General features: G+C 44.4%; 1 protein-coding gene across 1 annotated transcript; it reads left to right on the top strand.

Moving 5' to 3' along the window:
* Nucleotides 1-3,907: 3,907 nt before the first annotated feature.
* Nucleotides 3,908-4,612, top strand: LOC136070507 (uncharacterized). The gene has a single exon (XM_065780526.1). The coding sequence runs from the start codon at nucleotides 3,908-3,910 to the stop codon at nucleotides 4,610-4,612; it is 705 nt and encodes a 234-aa protein (XP_065636598.1).
* The last annotated feature ends 7,701 nt before the right edge of the window (nucleotides 4,613-12,313 follow it).

The raw sequence follows: 12,313 nt of genomic DNA, 5'->3' as shown, positions 1-12,313 counted from the left end.
TCTATCTATACTATTAATTACATGATTCTCAGTTTGGGTTTCATTATTTTGCATACTAAAATATCCTCACATAAATTCTTAAACTCTAAAAAAATATCGCTATCCTTTAGTTAAATAATTTTAAATTTAAAAACACAAATAGATTAATAGAGTAATTTACTATTTTTTTAAAAGTTCCTAAGTTTTAGGTTTTTTCTTTTATCTTCTCCCATGAATTACCACTTTTTATTTTAAAATTCAAAATTTCAATGAAGTTAGTTTACCAAAATTGTGTTTTTATATGGAATTATAATATTCTAGTATTGCACATTTAGTATGTTTTTGTTTGTATAAGGATATGGAAGGCCAAAATAACTTTTTGGTCTCTATAGTTTGGACCAATCCCTAATTTTTTGGAGCTCCTATTTTGGTTCTTAAAAATCAAAAATTGTTTTCAATTTAGTCCTTCAGCATCATCTCACTAACCTTAACACCATACGTGGCAGACGGAGTGCATTGCTAACACACTAAATGTCATGACTATTAAAATAATATTAAAAAATTATTTGAAATTTAGAATATTAAATTTTCAAATTTAACTAAATTAAAAAAAAAAACCAAAAAAGAAAATTAAAAGCCAAAAACCACATGAACAGAGATCTAGGTTTATGTTGAACATACACACAAGAAGACAAACCCAAAAAATTCATATTTGTGTGGACTTTTGAATTGTTTGATCCTAATCAATTATTTCTTAATCTGATTGAAAAACACACAAGTAAGAAAAGAAAGGGGAAAAAAAAACATTGTACCTAAACTCTAAAAAACACACACAGACAACTTGCAATCTCAAACTCAAACAAACTCATGCACAACAACAACACCAGCAGAATAAAAACCACCACTCCCAATGCAACAAAACTCACATACAACAACCTTCAAGCCAAACCCACTTTGAAACTTAGAACCCGACCACCATAGTTCTTAAATCACACCCTAGATCTTGAACCCATACTCCCCCTTGAACCTACACGCCGCATTTTGACTTCACTGGTTTTGCATCAAGCAGCAAAGTGGGTGGGTGTGTGGTTTGAAAGTGAAATCTTAACTCAGTTGTGATGTTTTGGTGTTGTGTGGGGTTTTATTTTTTGGATTTTTTTCATGTTTAATTTTGTGTTTGTTTCAGATAAAAAAAAATTGAAAAAAAAAAACAAATGAAAAAAAAAAGTTTTTTTAATTAAAAATAAATAAAATTGAAGGAATTATTTTAAATTTGGAAGCTGATGGAATTATTTTAATTAATATATATATATATTAGAATAGTAATGAGTAAAATTATAAGGGTTCCAAAGATTATGTAGCACAATATTATGAGGTCAACAATAGTCAAACCTCTTTTGTTTTATAGTGTCATCTAAAAACTATCATATGTGTCAAGCATTGTAACATATGCTTGAAAACAAGTGAAGCATTAAAGTTGTTGAATTTGTGGGGAATTCTTAAGTTATTCTAGGACCACAACCAATTTTACACTCATTTTCATAACTATCTTATGTGACAAACTATGATGAGTTATCTATCACTTTCACATGAATCTACCATTTTTTTTATCACTCGCAGTTAACCACATAGGATAGTTGCGAAAATAGATGTGAAATTAGTTGTATTTATAGAATTTTTCATTTCTAAGTATTATGTTTTATATTTGGAAAAAACTTGTAATGAATGTATATTTTGTATTTTATCTCTCATGTCAATATATAGTTCTAAAAATGACCAAAAAGTCCAAAGACACTTATGATATACCAAATTATGAGATGGCAAGATTGGTTAGAATGAAGCATAACCAAGAGAGAATAAATGTTTTGGGGTTGAAGCATTTTTCAACTTCTCTAAAATTCTGTTCAGCCCAATTGTGCAAATGGGAAAAGAAATAGAATTAATGTTGTGGTAGATGATGATGACTATTTACCGCCTATTGGTGACAATGACAATGATGATGATTCATCTAATTCATTAATCCATAAGTTACTATATATGTGATTTAGTGTTTGCTATACTAGACATTATTATTATTATTATTATTATTATTATTATTATTATTATTATTAGAACAATTAAATTAGATAATGACTTTGTTTTTTCATTATTTGTAATGATTTTGTTTATCTATATATATGTTTGTTTGTTACATATGGCACTAGGAAGACTTACATGTTTAAGATGTGAGACATCTACCCTAGAGGTCCAATATTAGGAAACACCATCAAGGCACATCCTGAAGCAGATCCTTTGCCCCAAGTTCCTCTAATGTGGATTTGCAGCCTATAGACACAGTAACTAGTACGGCTAGTAATTACATAGAATACTTTACTTAATTTCAATTCTACTATATCTTTACTTTTGATATTATACTTCACATAACAAATGTATTACTATTTTGATTGCTTGTTTCTTTTCTTTGAAATGACTAGAAACTATTTTGAAAGTACAAAAGGAGCATCGTCAAGATCCTAATGCAGTTCCCTTGACCCAAGAGGAGATATCTAACATAGTTTTTCAAAAAAAAATCTAGTATTGTAAAGGGACTTGGCATGAGACATTCCTCATCTCTTTGGACCACCACCTCATTTAGTTCATTAGTCCAATATATCCAACATCTAGAGAGTTAGGTAGTTGAGCTCAAGGAGGTAAAAACAAAACAAAAGGAGGTAAAATTTAGTCGAACCTTTTGGCGATGGGGTATGTGGGGTTAGAGGACCTGGTAACCTCGGCCCACTTTGTTCTAAACCCAAAGCCCATGCAGAGGAGGAAGGAACGCCCGAGGATGAAGTTTGAAAGTCCAAGTTGCCCAGGAACCTCGCCGAGGACGACCTTGTCCTTAGCAAATTGAGACTATGGGAGGAGGAAGTAACGAGCCACCAAAAGCAGCCTTCCCGAACATCTAAAGAGAAGGAATAGGCACAACGTGTTGGCCGCGGAAGCATGATGGAGGAGCGTGTCCAAGATGGACTGTCACCTCCACATTAAATGCCCACAACTAACGTTCTGGCCGCATTAATGAGGAAATGACCCTTGAACAGCGCAGCCTTGATTGCTGTAGCCATAGAAAGAATGGGAAAGCGGCTGATAGGACAAGCACTCGAGTAGTGACTTGTTTGATCAACAGATGTAGGGCTAAGATCAACTAAAATGGGGTATATAATGTAAAGGATCCCTCTTGAAGGAGGGAAAAAAAAGGAGAAAGGCGAGCAGAAATATAGAGCACTGTAGCATTCTGTATCATCACTGAAGTCTTTGTAACCGATCACTAAAGCAATAAAAGAACTTCAAGCTCCCCGGAGGGGAGCCGAGGAGCATCATTGCACATTTTAATCCAAGTTCATGCTATTTAAGCCCCATGCATCCATGCCCAGTCGTTGTATCCCTCACTAGGCCTAGTTCTTGAACTCGCTCTCTATAAATTCATTGTATTAGGCTAGCTGGGCTTGAGTCCACTCACTCAACAGTAGAAGTGCTTAAACCCGGTCCCTACAATTGGCGCCGTCTGTGGGGAGAACTCGTGTCTTAGTAAGGGCAATGACCAAGCATGGCAGGATTAGGCCCTCCTCAAGCAGGCTCCCATCAGCCTGAATCGGTCAAGTCCCAGCATCAGGGTAACTTCGCCAACCTCAAGCACGATCAAAATGAAGAGAATGGAAGATTTCGAGAGGGAAGTATGCATACCACTCAAACTAGCAGAAGCTACTCGCGTGGGGATAGTCATGTGCCCTACGGACAAAACAACAACCGGGCCATATAACCAAAAGAGGTTAGAAGCCGCGCGACCCAGGGGCAGAATGATGAACAGGCCATGCAGTGAGAGATAGACGATTTAAAGAGGAGGTTGTGCCATGCACAACGAAGGCAACCTCAGCCTAGCCTTGACATGCTCTCTGACGATGAAAGCGACGATGACTACAGGCAGAGATCGAGAACCCCCCCAAGCGAAACCTTCTCCCATGAAGAAGAGTACTACTGGGAGCATAAACGTAAAAGTCCATCTCTTAGGGGCTTGGGATACGATGCCATGAGCAGAGCACTGGATCAACTATCCAAGTCACCTTTCATGCGCCATATAAAAGGGGCCACCCTTCCTCGGCGGTTCCAGCAGCCAACCTTCTCCATTTATAATGGCAAAACAGATCCTGTGGAGCATGTGAGCCCGTTTAACCAAAGGATGGTTGTCCACTCTAAGAACGAGGCGTTGATGTGCAAGGTTTTCCCCTCCAGCTTGAGTCTAGTGGCGATGAGGTGGTTCAATGGCTTAAAGACGAATTCCATAGATTCGTATAGACGGCTGACCCAGGCCTTTGGCTCTCGCTTCGTTACAAACAGCATAGCCCCACGGCCTTTGAGCGTGCTACTGTCTCTGTCCATACACGACGGAGAGACTTTAAAGGCCTACTCGGGCCGGTATTGGGAGATGTACAATGAACTGGAAGGCAATTTTGACGATGTAGCCATCAATACCTTCAAAAATGGCCTCCCGACTGGACACGACCTAAGGAAGTCTCTGATTGGCAAGCCTGCCACCAGTGTGCGCCAACTGATGGATCGGATCGACAAGTACAAACGAGTGGAGGAAGACTAGCTGTAGGGCAGAGGAAAGGAGAAGACCGTCCCTCAGGAGAGGAGGGATTTCAGGTTAGACCGATACAACAACACCCGTCTGAGGAGGGACTTTGCAGGGCAATCTAGAGCAGTCGACACGCAGGCGGTCCATGCCGTATTCTGAGAGCTAATACATAAGGTGTTGGCGAAAATCGAGAGCGAGCCATACTTTAGGTGGCCGAATAAGATGGTGGGGGAATCCATAAAGCGCAATAAGAACCTTTACTGCCAGTACCACAGGGACCACAGACATACTATAGAGAACTGTAGAAATCTTCGGAGCTATCTGGACCAGCTGGTTCGAGAAGGGAAGCTGAAGCACCTTCTGCATCACCCCGGTGGCCATCAAGCCCAGACCAATCAAGAGCTGAGGAGAGATAACGCCTTAAGGGCACCCGCAGGGACGATCAATGTAATCTTGGCCGCACCAGGAAGAATAGGCACATGCCCTTTATGAGTGTTGTTTGTGGCCCAGATCCCTGTCGAGGAGTCCCAGCCAGAGTTAAAGAGGGCTAGAAAGAATTTTCACCCAACCTTAAGCTTTTCAGAGGAAGACAAGATGGGAACCACCCAGCCCCACGATGATGCTCTTGTGGTCACTCTCAAAATCGGAGACTATGATGTGAAGAGGGTGATGGTGGACGGTGGCAACGCGGCCGAGGTCATGTACCCGAACCTTTACAAGGGGCTGAGGTTAAAACCGGAAGACCTGACGCCCTATAGCTCTCCTTTGATGAGTTTCGATGGGAAGCTTGTTGTTCTAAGGGGCATGATTAGGCATCCAGACCGGCCCAGAAGTAGTGGAGGTGAACTTCATTGTAGTAGACACATACTCTCTGTACACGACCATTGTCGGTAGACCCTAGCTCCATGCCTTAGGAGCCGTTGCCTCCTCCTTACATCAGAAGGTGAAGTTCCCATTTGGTGACCAGGTTCTCGAAATCTGTGGTTGCCAACCCACGACAAGGCAATGTATGATTGCTGCCATTTCCCAGTAGCTTGACGCGGAGCCCTCGGCCATCACCGAAAAGAACTTATAGCAATCACAAGCCCTGGTAGTGCCTACCAATGCTACCGCCGGAGAAGCGAAATGTGAAGATTTGGAGAAAGTGGTCATTGGTGACGACCCAGATAAGTTCTTTCAGGTTGGAGCTCAGCTACCTCTTCAGGAGAAGGAGGAGCTGATTGAGTTTCTCAAAAGAAACATCGACGTATTTGTATGGGATGCCTATGATGCCCCAAGGATCGACCCTTCCTTCATCTGTCACCATCTCAACGTCAATCCATTCGTAGTTCCCAAGAAGCAACCACCCTAGCAGCCGTCAAGGGAGCATGTTGATGCGATTAGAGAAGAAGTGATGAAGCTTAAACGTGCAGAGGCTATCAAAGAGGTTTTTTTACCTTGAATGGTTGGCCAACATTGTACTGGTTAAGAAGAGAAGCGAAAAGTGGAGAGTCTGTGTGGACTTCACTGACCTGAATAGGGCATGTCCAAAAGACCTATTCCCTATGCCTCGGATAGACCAGCTAGTGGATGCAACTACGAGCCATCCTTGGATGAGCTTTCTAGATGTCTTTCAAGGCTATCATCAAATACCACTAGCCTTGAAGGATCAGGAGAAGACAGCCTTTGTGATGCCCATTGGGAATTACCATTACAAAGTAATGTCGTTTGGCCTGAATAATGCAGGGTCCACCTATCAAAGGATGATGACGAGAATGTTCGAGCCGTTGCTGGGCAAGAGCATTGAAGCCTACGTTGATGATATGGTGGTAAAAAGTAAGGCAGTCTCCGAACATTTAGGGGACCTCGGTTGCACCTTTGACATCTTAAGGAAGCAGAAGCTACGCCTGAATGCTTCCAAATGCTCATTCGGCGTGGGATCCGGCAATTTTTTGGGATACATTATTATCCACAGGGGAATCGAGGTTGACCCTGACCAAATCAAGGCTATTCATAATCTAAAGCCTCCAAAAAACCTTAAGGAGGTCCAAAAGCTTACAGGAATGATCGCGGCCCTGAATTAGTTCATTTTCAGGTCGGTTGATAGGTGCAGGCCCTTCTATCTCTTGATCAATAAGTGGAAAGGATTTGAGTAGTCTGAGGATTGTGTCGTGGCCTTTCAGCAACTTAAAAAGTACCTATCCTAGTTGCCTATCATGTCCAATCTTGAGGATGACGAGGTCCTATACGCATACATCGCTATGGCACCTCACACTGTGAGCCTGGTACTGATCCAGGATGACAATGGCGTTCAAAAACTAGTCTATAACATCAGCAAGTCACTGCACAAAGCTGAGGTCAAATACCTACCTTTAGAGAAAGCCATACTAGTTGTGGTCCACACTACACGAAAGCTCCCCCATTATTTCCAGGTTCACACGATGGTTGTCTTGACCCAATTACCCTTGAAATATGTACTTCGGACAGCTGATTACACAGGAAGGATTGCCAAGTGGAACACAATTCTGGAGGCTTTTGACATCAAATACATGCCTCGAACCTCCATAAAAGGCCAGGTCCTGGCTGATCTGGTGGCTGAATTCGCCAAATCGCTAGTAGAGGTGGAAGCCAAGAAGAGAAGCATGGACGAAAAATCAGTTGGGGCAATCTCCAACTCGGGGCTACCATGTTGGAAGGTATACGTTGACGGTGCGGCAAATCAGAGGGGGTCTGGAATGGGGCTAGTCTTAATATCCCCTGAGGAGTCTGTCATAGAAAAATCCCTAAGGCTTGGGTAAAAGGAGAACTAGAAGCTAGAGATTCGAGGATGCAAGAGTACCTAAGCCAGGTCAGGCGCTCGCGGTCAGAATTTGATCTTTTCAGTCTGTCTCATGTCTTCAGGAGTGAAAATACCCATGCTGACTTATTGGCCACACTTGCTACCTCCTCAGTAGGGGATTTGCCTCGGATCATACTAGTAGAGCATTTGGAAAGAGCGAATGAGGTTGCAAAGGGCATAGTCCACATCCATCAAGTTGGGGTGGGCCCCAGCTGGATGGACCCCATAGTGAGATTCCTTAAAGATGATGTCCTGCCTCAGGAGAAGTCAGAGGCTAAAAAAATACGAAGGAATGCTTCTCGGTTCTGGTTGTCCGAGGATCACAAGTTGTATAGAGCTTTTACTCTGGACCATACCTACTGTGTATTCACCTCGACGCATCAGAGTTACTGCTCGAAGGCTGCACGAGGGGATCTGTGGAAGCTATACAGGAGGACGATCCTTATCTCACCGAGCCATCAAGCAAGGATATTGGTGGTTAGGGATGCAGAAGGAGGCCATGGAGTATGTTAAGAAATGTGACCAATGCCAAAGGTTTGCCCCAAATATTTATCAACCTAGAGGGGTCCTCAACCCTTTGTCCAGCTCATGGCCATTTGCCCAATGGGGCTTGGATATTGTAGGCCCTTTCCCTAAAGCACTAGGGAATAAGAGATACCTGTTGGTCACCACAGATTACTTCACCAAATGGGTCGAAGCCGAGCTGTTGGCCAACATCAGGGATGTGGATGCAAAGAAGTTCCTTTGGAGAAACATTGTCACGCGATTTAGGGTCCTTCACACCCTCATTTCGGATAACAGACTCCAATTTGACAACAAAGCCTTCAGAAGATACTGTTGTGAACTTGGGATCATAAACAAGTACTTAACTCCAGCTTACCCTCAGGGAAATAAGTAGGTCGAAGCTGTCAACAAGGTCATCGTCAACGGGCTTAAGAGGAGACTGGATGATGCCAAGGGAAGGTGGGTAGAAGAGCTGCCACACGTTCTCTGGACATACCGGACTACGCCACGGCGCTCCACGGGGGAGACACCTTTTGCCATGACTTATGAGGCCAAGGCTGTTATCCTTCTGGAGGTAAACTTCCCAACGCTAAGGACGAACTCTTTCACTCTATGTAGCAATGACGAACTATTGGGGAGAAGCCTAGATCTGGTTGATGAACGAAGAGAAGGGGCAATGATCCAGCTAGCCTATTACCACTACAAGCTCAAGCAGGGATATGATGTCAATGTAAAGCTAAGACCGCTAGCACCGGGGAACCTAATGCTGAGAAAAGTTGTGAGAGCTGCCAAGAATCCTTCCTGGGGGAAGTTGGGGCCCAACTGGGAGGGACCATATCGAATTACCTTCATAGCGGGGATTGGTGTGTACTACTTAGAGGACCTAGATGAAAAATCTGTACCTTGACCATGAAATGTAAATAACCTGAGAATGTATTATTATTAATGAAAGCATCCCCTTTCTTGATCTGAATTTTATGTCTATTATGATTATATATCTTGTACTTTGGCGGCCACCTGAGTACTAGATTGAACTAAGGTCTTGCATGGTTCTCGGACTCAAACCTATAGGAAAACAAGCTACTTACAAGAGAATCTAAGTGTTAGATAGAACCAAGGCCTTGTACGATCCTCAAACTTAAACCTATAGGGAAACTAGCTACTCAGAGAAGAACGCGAGGGTTCGGCAATACCAGTGTCTCGCTTGGCCCTCGAACTCAGGTCCCTAGAGAAACTAGCTACGTTTAGCACATGAGTAAACAAACGCAAGCCCATAAGCATCACTTAAAGCATTTTGATGCACGTTGAACCTAACCCCTTAGCATAGTCAGCAACTAATGGTTTTTCTAAGCATTTTTTACTGTTTACAGTTTCTGATTCATGTGATGTAGAACGAATATTGTGGAGCTTATAATTGAAGCACAGGTTATATAAGTAGCCAAACTCATCACAATAATAGTAAGCACTAAGTTAAAAAAAAAAAAAAAAAAAGGATTCATGCATTCAACTTGAAGCGTAGCATTACAGCGCTTAAAAGAAAAAAAAAAGGAACAAAAACGATGAAAAAAAAAAACTAACTAAAACTAAACATAAGGAAGAAGCTAGTTAAGACAGCCTATTTCTTTAATTTGAGCTTTACTTCCCCTTAGGAGGCTGTCCAGAGGTATCCTCGGGGTCCTCGGAGCTCTGACCTAGGGGAACAGCCTGCAGAGGCACCACCTTGAGAGCCGTCTCCTTAGCTGGATGGGCAACTTTGGGGAGGTCCCCCTCAGCAAGAAGAGCCTGAGACTCAGCATGAGGGACTTAAGGACCAACAGGGGGCTTCACCACATCTTGTGGCGCTTCCAGGTTATCGGGTTCCCCTTTCTCTGGCATCCCTTGATGCTCATCCTCCTCAGCAGGCCTACCAGTAGAAGTGGGATCCTTGGTAGCATCAGCCTGGTCCCCAACTGTCGTTTTTGGGGTAGTGTCGGCTTCAGAGGTGGCAAAGGTATCCTCCCGAATAGCAGAAGGGTAGTACACTTTCTCAGCCCTCCTAAGCTCAGACGAGACCTCGACCCTAGCTTGGTTGAGGGCCTCATTCCAAGTCTCGGAGTAGTAGTGCCTGCACACCTCAGGGACTTGAGCTTTAAAGGCAGCCTCAGTCGCGGCCACTCCCTCAGCAAAGGCCTCTTCCTTCGCCCTTTCTTTGGAGCTTTCGGCCTCTATCCTTGCAGACTCGGCCTCTGCTTTGGCCTTCAAAGCCTTATCCCTGGCATGCTCAGCAACACCCTCAGCCCCCACTGCCTCAGCCAACTTCTGCCTTAGGTCAGTAATGTGCTCCTTGGCAATGTTTAGTTGGCCCTCAGCATTTGGAAAACGCCTCCACTAGTCGGCAACCTGCCTCTGAGCTCCAGCTAGGCCTGACACCGCACTATCTATCTCCTTCATCACCTCCTTTAGATACTACCTTGCCTTCTTGAGGTCAGACTCAGAGTTCTTAAGGGTCCTCGTGGTGTTCAGGCGCTTGTCACGTTCCTGGTCTATGGCTTTGCTTTGGTTATTAGCTTCCTCTTCTAGCCTGTAAGTGGCCTGGACAGCCTACATGTCGAAACAAATAAACGATAAGTTGGGAATCGGAGAGTAGAAATCAACGAAGTCTCAAGTGTCGGATGGCTTACCATGCCCAAGTACCTCTTCAAATTGAGGATGACCTCCTGCCTCCTCAGATCCCCCAATTGAGCCATGTCAATAGGAAGTAGCAGAGATCTCTCTAGCGCATTGGCCACATATGCGCTTTCACCTCTCCTAAAGTCCCTGAGGGAGGCGTTATCTATCAAAGGCTCCCCGTAGAGCATTGGGGTAGGAAGCCAAGCCTGGGCCTCGGGCTGCTTAGCCACCTCTCTCCCCTGGCCCTGCTCAGCCACCTCTCTTCCCTGGTCCTGCCCAACTTTTTGTTGCTTAGGAGGCCGTCGAGCCTCGTCCTCCTCTCGGGAAGAACAAGCCCTATCAGCTCCCATAGGCCTTTTGCCCTTAGGCCCCTTTTTCTGCTGGGGATCAGAAGGCTCGGGCCCTGGTGGCAAACTCGACTAAGGTGGAGGAGGCAAAAACTTGGACTGGGAAGAGGACGACCTGGCTTGAACAAGTTGAGACTTGGGTAGCGAAGGGGGAGGCTTGGTTTGGGACTTTCCTGGCTCGTACCTCCCCAGTTGACCCTCAAGCAGGTTAAATAGGCTGGTCTGTGGCCGCCTCTTAAAGCCCATCTCAGCCTGGGGAGAAGTACTTGCAAAGAGGAGGTCCGCCTCGGTCAGATTAGGGTCGCCTAAGTCACCAGAGTGATCCGCAACCAAGAGGGCTTGGTCAAAAGTGTTAAATTCATCCTCGGAGGGACCCAAATCAGCAACTTCCTCCTCTTTTCCTAACTCTTCCTCCTCGGCCTTCGCAGCCTGGCCGGAGGTAGAGGTACCCGCCAACGGAATATCTTCCGGATCAAGAGACCCTTCTGAGAACCAGAACTTGTGCTCCACCACAGTGATTTGGCGAAGTTGAGGGTCTTTGGCTCTAATCACGTGCTTCGAAGCAGGGAACGACTTCTGGAGCGACTTGTACTTGAGGATCTTGTGGGCGGCTCTCACTTGGTTGTCAGCCTCGTTCACAAAGATCTCCGCCCTAAGGACCCTTTCCAAGTCCTCCTTGTTAACCAGGTTAAAATGACACTCAAAGGCGTGTGGATCTGCAGAAAAGAAAACATATTCATATCAGTAACCAAACAAAGTAGGCCTACAACCCGAAAGACTAGACCCTCATCTACTCTAAGTACCCTACCTAGTTCTCTCTCTTCTGTTTGGCAGTAAAGCCCCCCATGCCACTCCCCGAACACGATGAGAAAGTCTTTGTTTAACCCCTTGCTGGACTCAGGGAGGCATTGGATAAGCTAGACCCTATCGTCCCTCGTCTTCATGTAATAAGACTTACCCTTCAGTTTTTGAAGGTTGTAGCACCAATTTACATCGTGATGGATTAACCTCAGCCCCATCTTCTCATTCAAGGCATCCACACAACCCAGGATTTTGAGCACGTTGGTGGCGCACTGTGTGGGGGCCAACCTAAAGTACCTAAGGTAACCCCTCGTTACTGGCCCCATGGGGATTCTCATACCACCTTCAAGGAAGGCGATTATGGGAATCACAACCTCGCCTTCCTTCCTCCGAATGTGCCATTCCCCTTCCTCACAATACCTCAAGCCCACGTTACTGGGTATCCTATAATCGGTGATGAATTTCTCCATCGCCTCTTCAGACTCAACTAACTTCTTGAACCTACCCATCCCTAACAACAGCTAAAAGACTCAAGAGATGACTCAGGGAGAAAATTTGAGTTGGAGAGAGAAGGAGAATAAGACTTACAGAAATGAG

This window comes from Quercus suber, unplaced genomic scaffold (assembly GCF_002906115.3).
Source record: "Quercus suber isolate HL8 unplaced genomic scaffold, Cork oak 2.0 scaffold_238, whole genome shotgun sequence".
Lineage (NCBI taxonomy): Eukaryota > Viridiplantae > Streptophyta > Magnoliopsida > Fagales > Fagaceae > Quercus > Quercus suber.
The sequence above is the reverse complement of the archived record's forward strand: the minus strand, read 5'-3'. Positions and strand labels throughout refer to the sequence as shown.

Excerpts from the sequence above, each read along its gene's own strand:
- LOC136070507 (XM_065780526.1), top strand. The coding sequence starts at position 3,908 with ATGCTCTCTGACGATGAAAGCGACGATGACTACAGGCAGAGATCGAGA.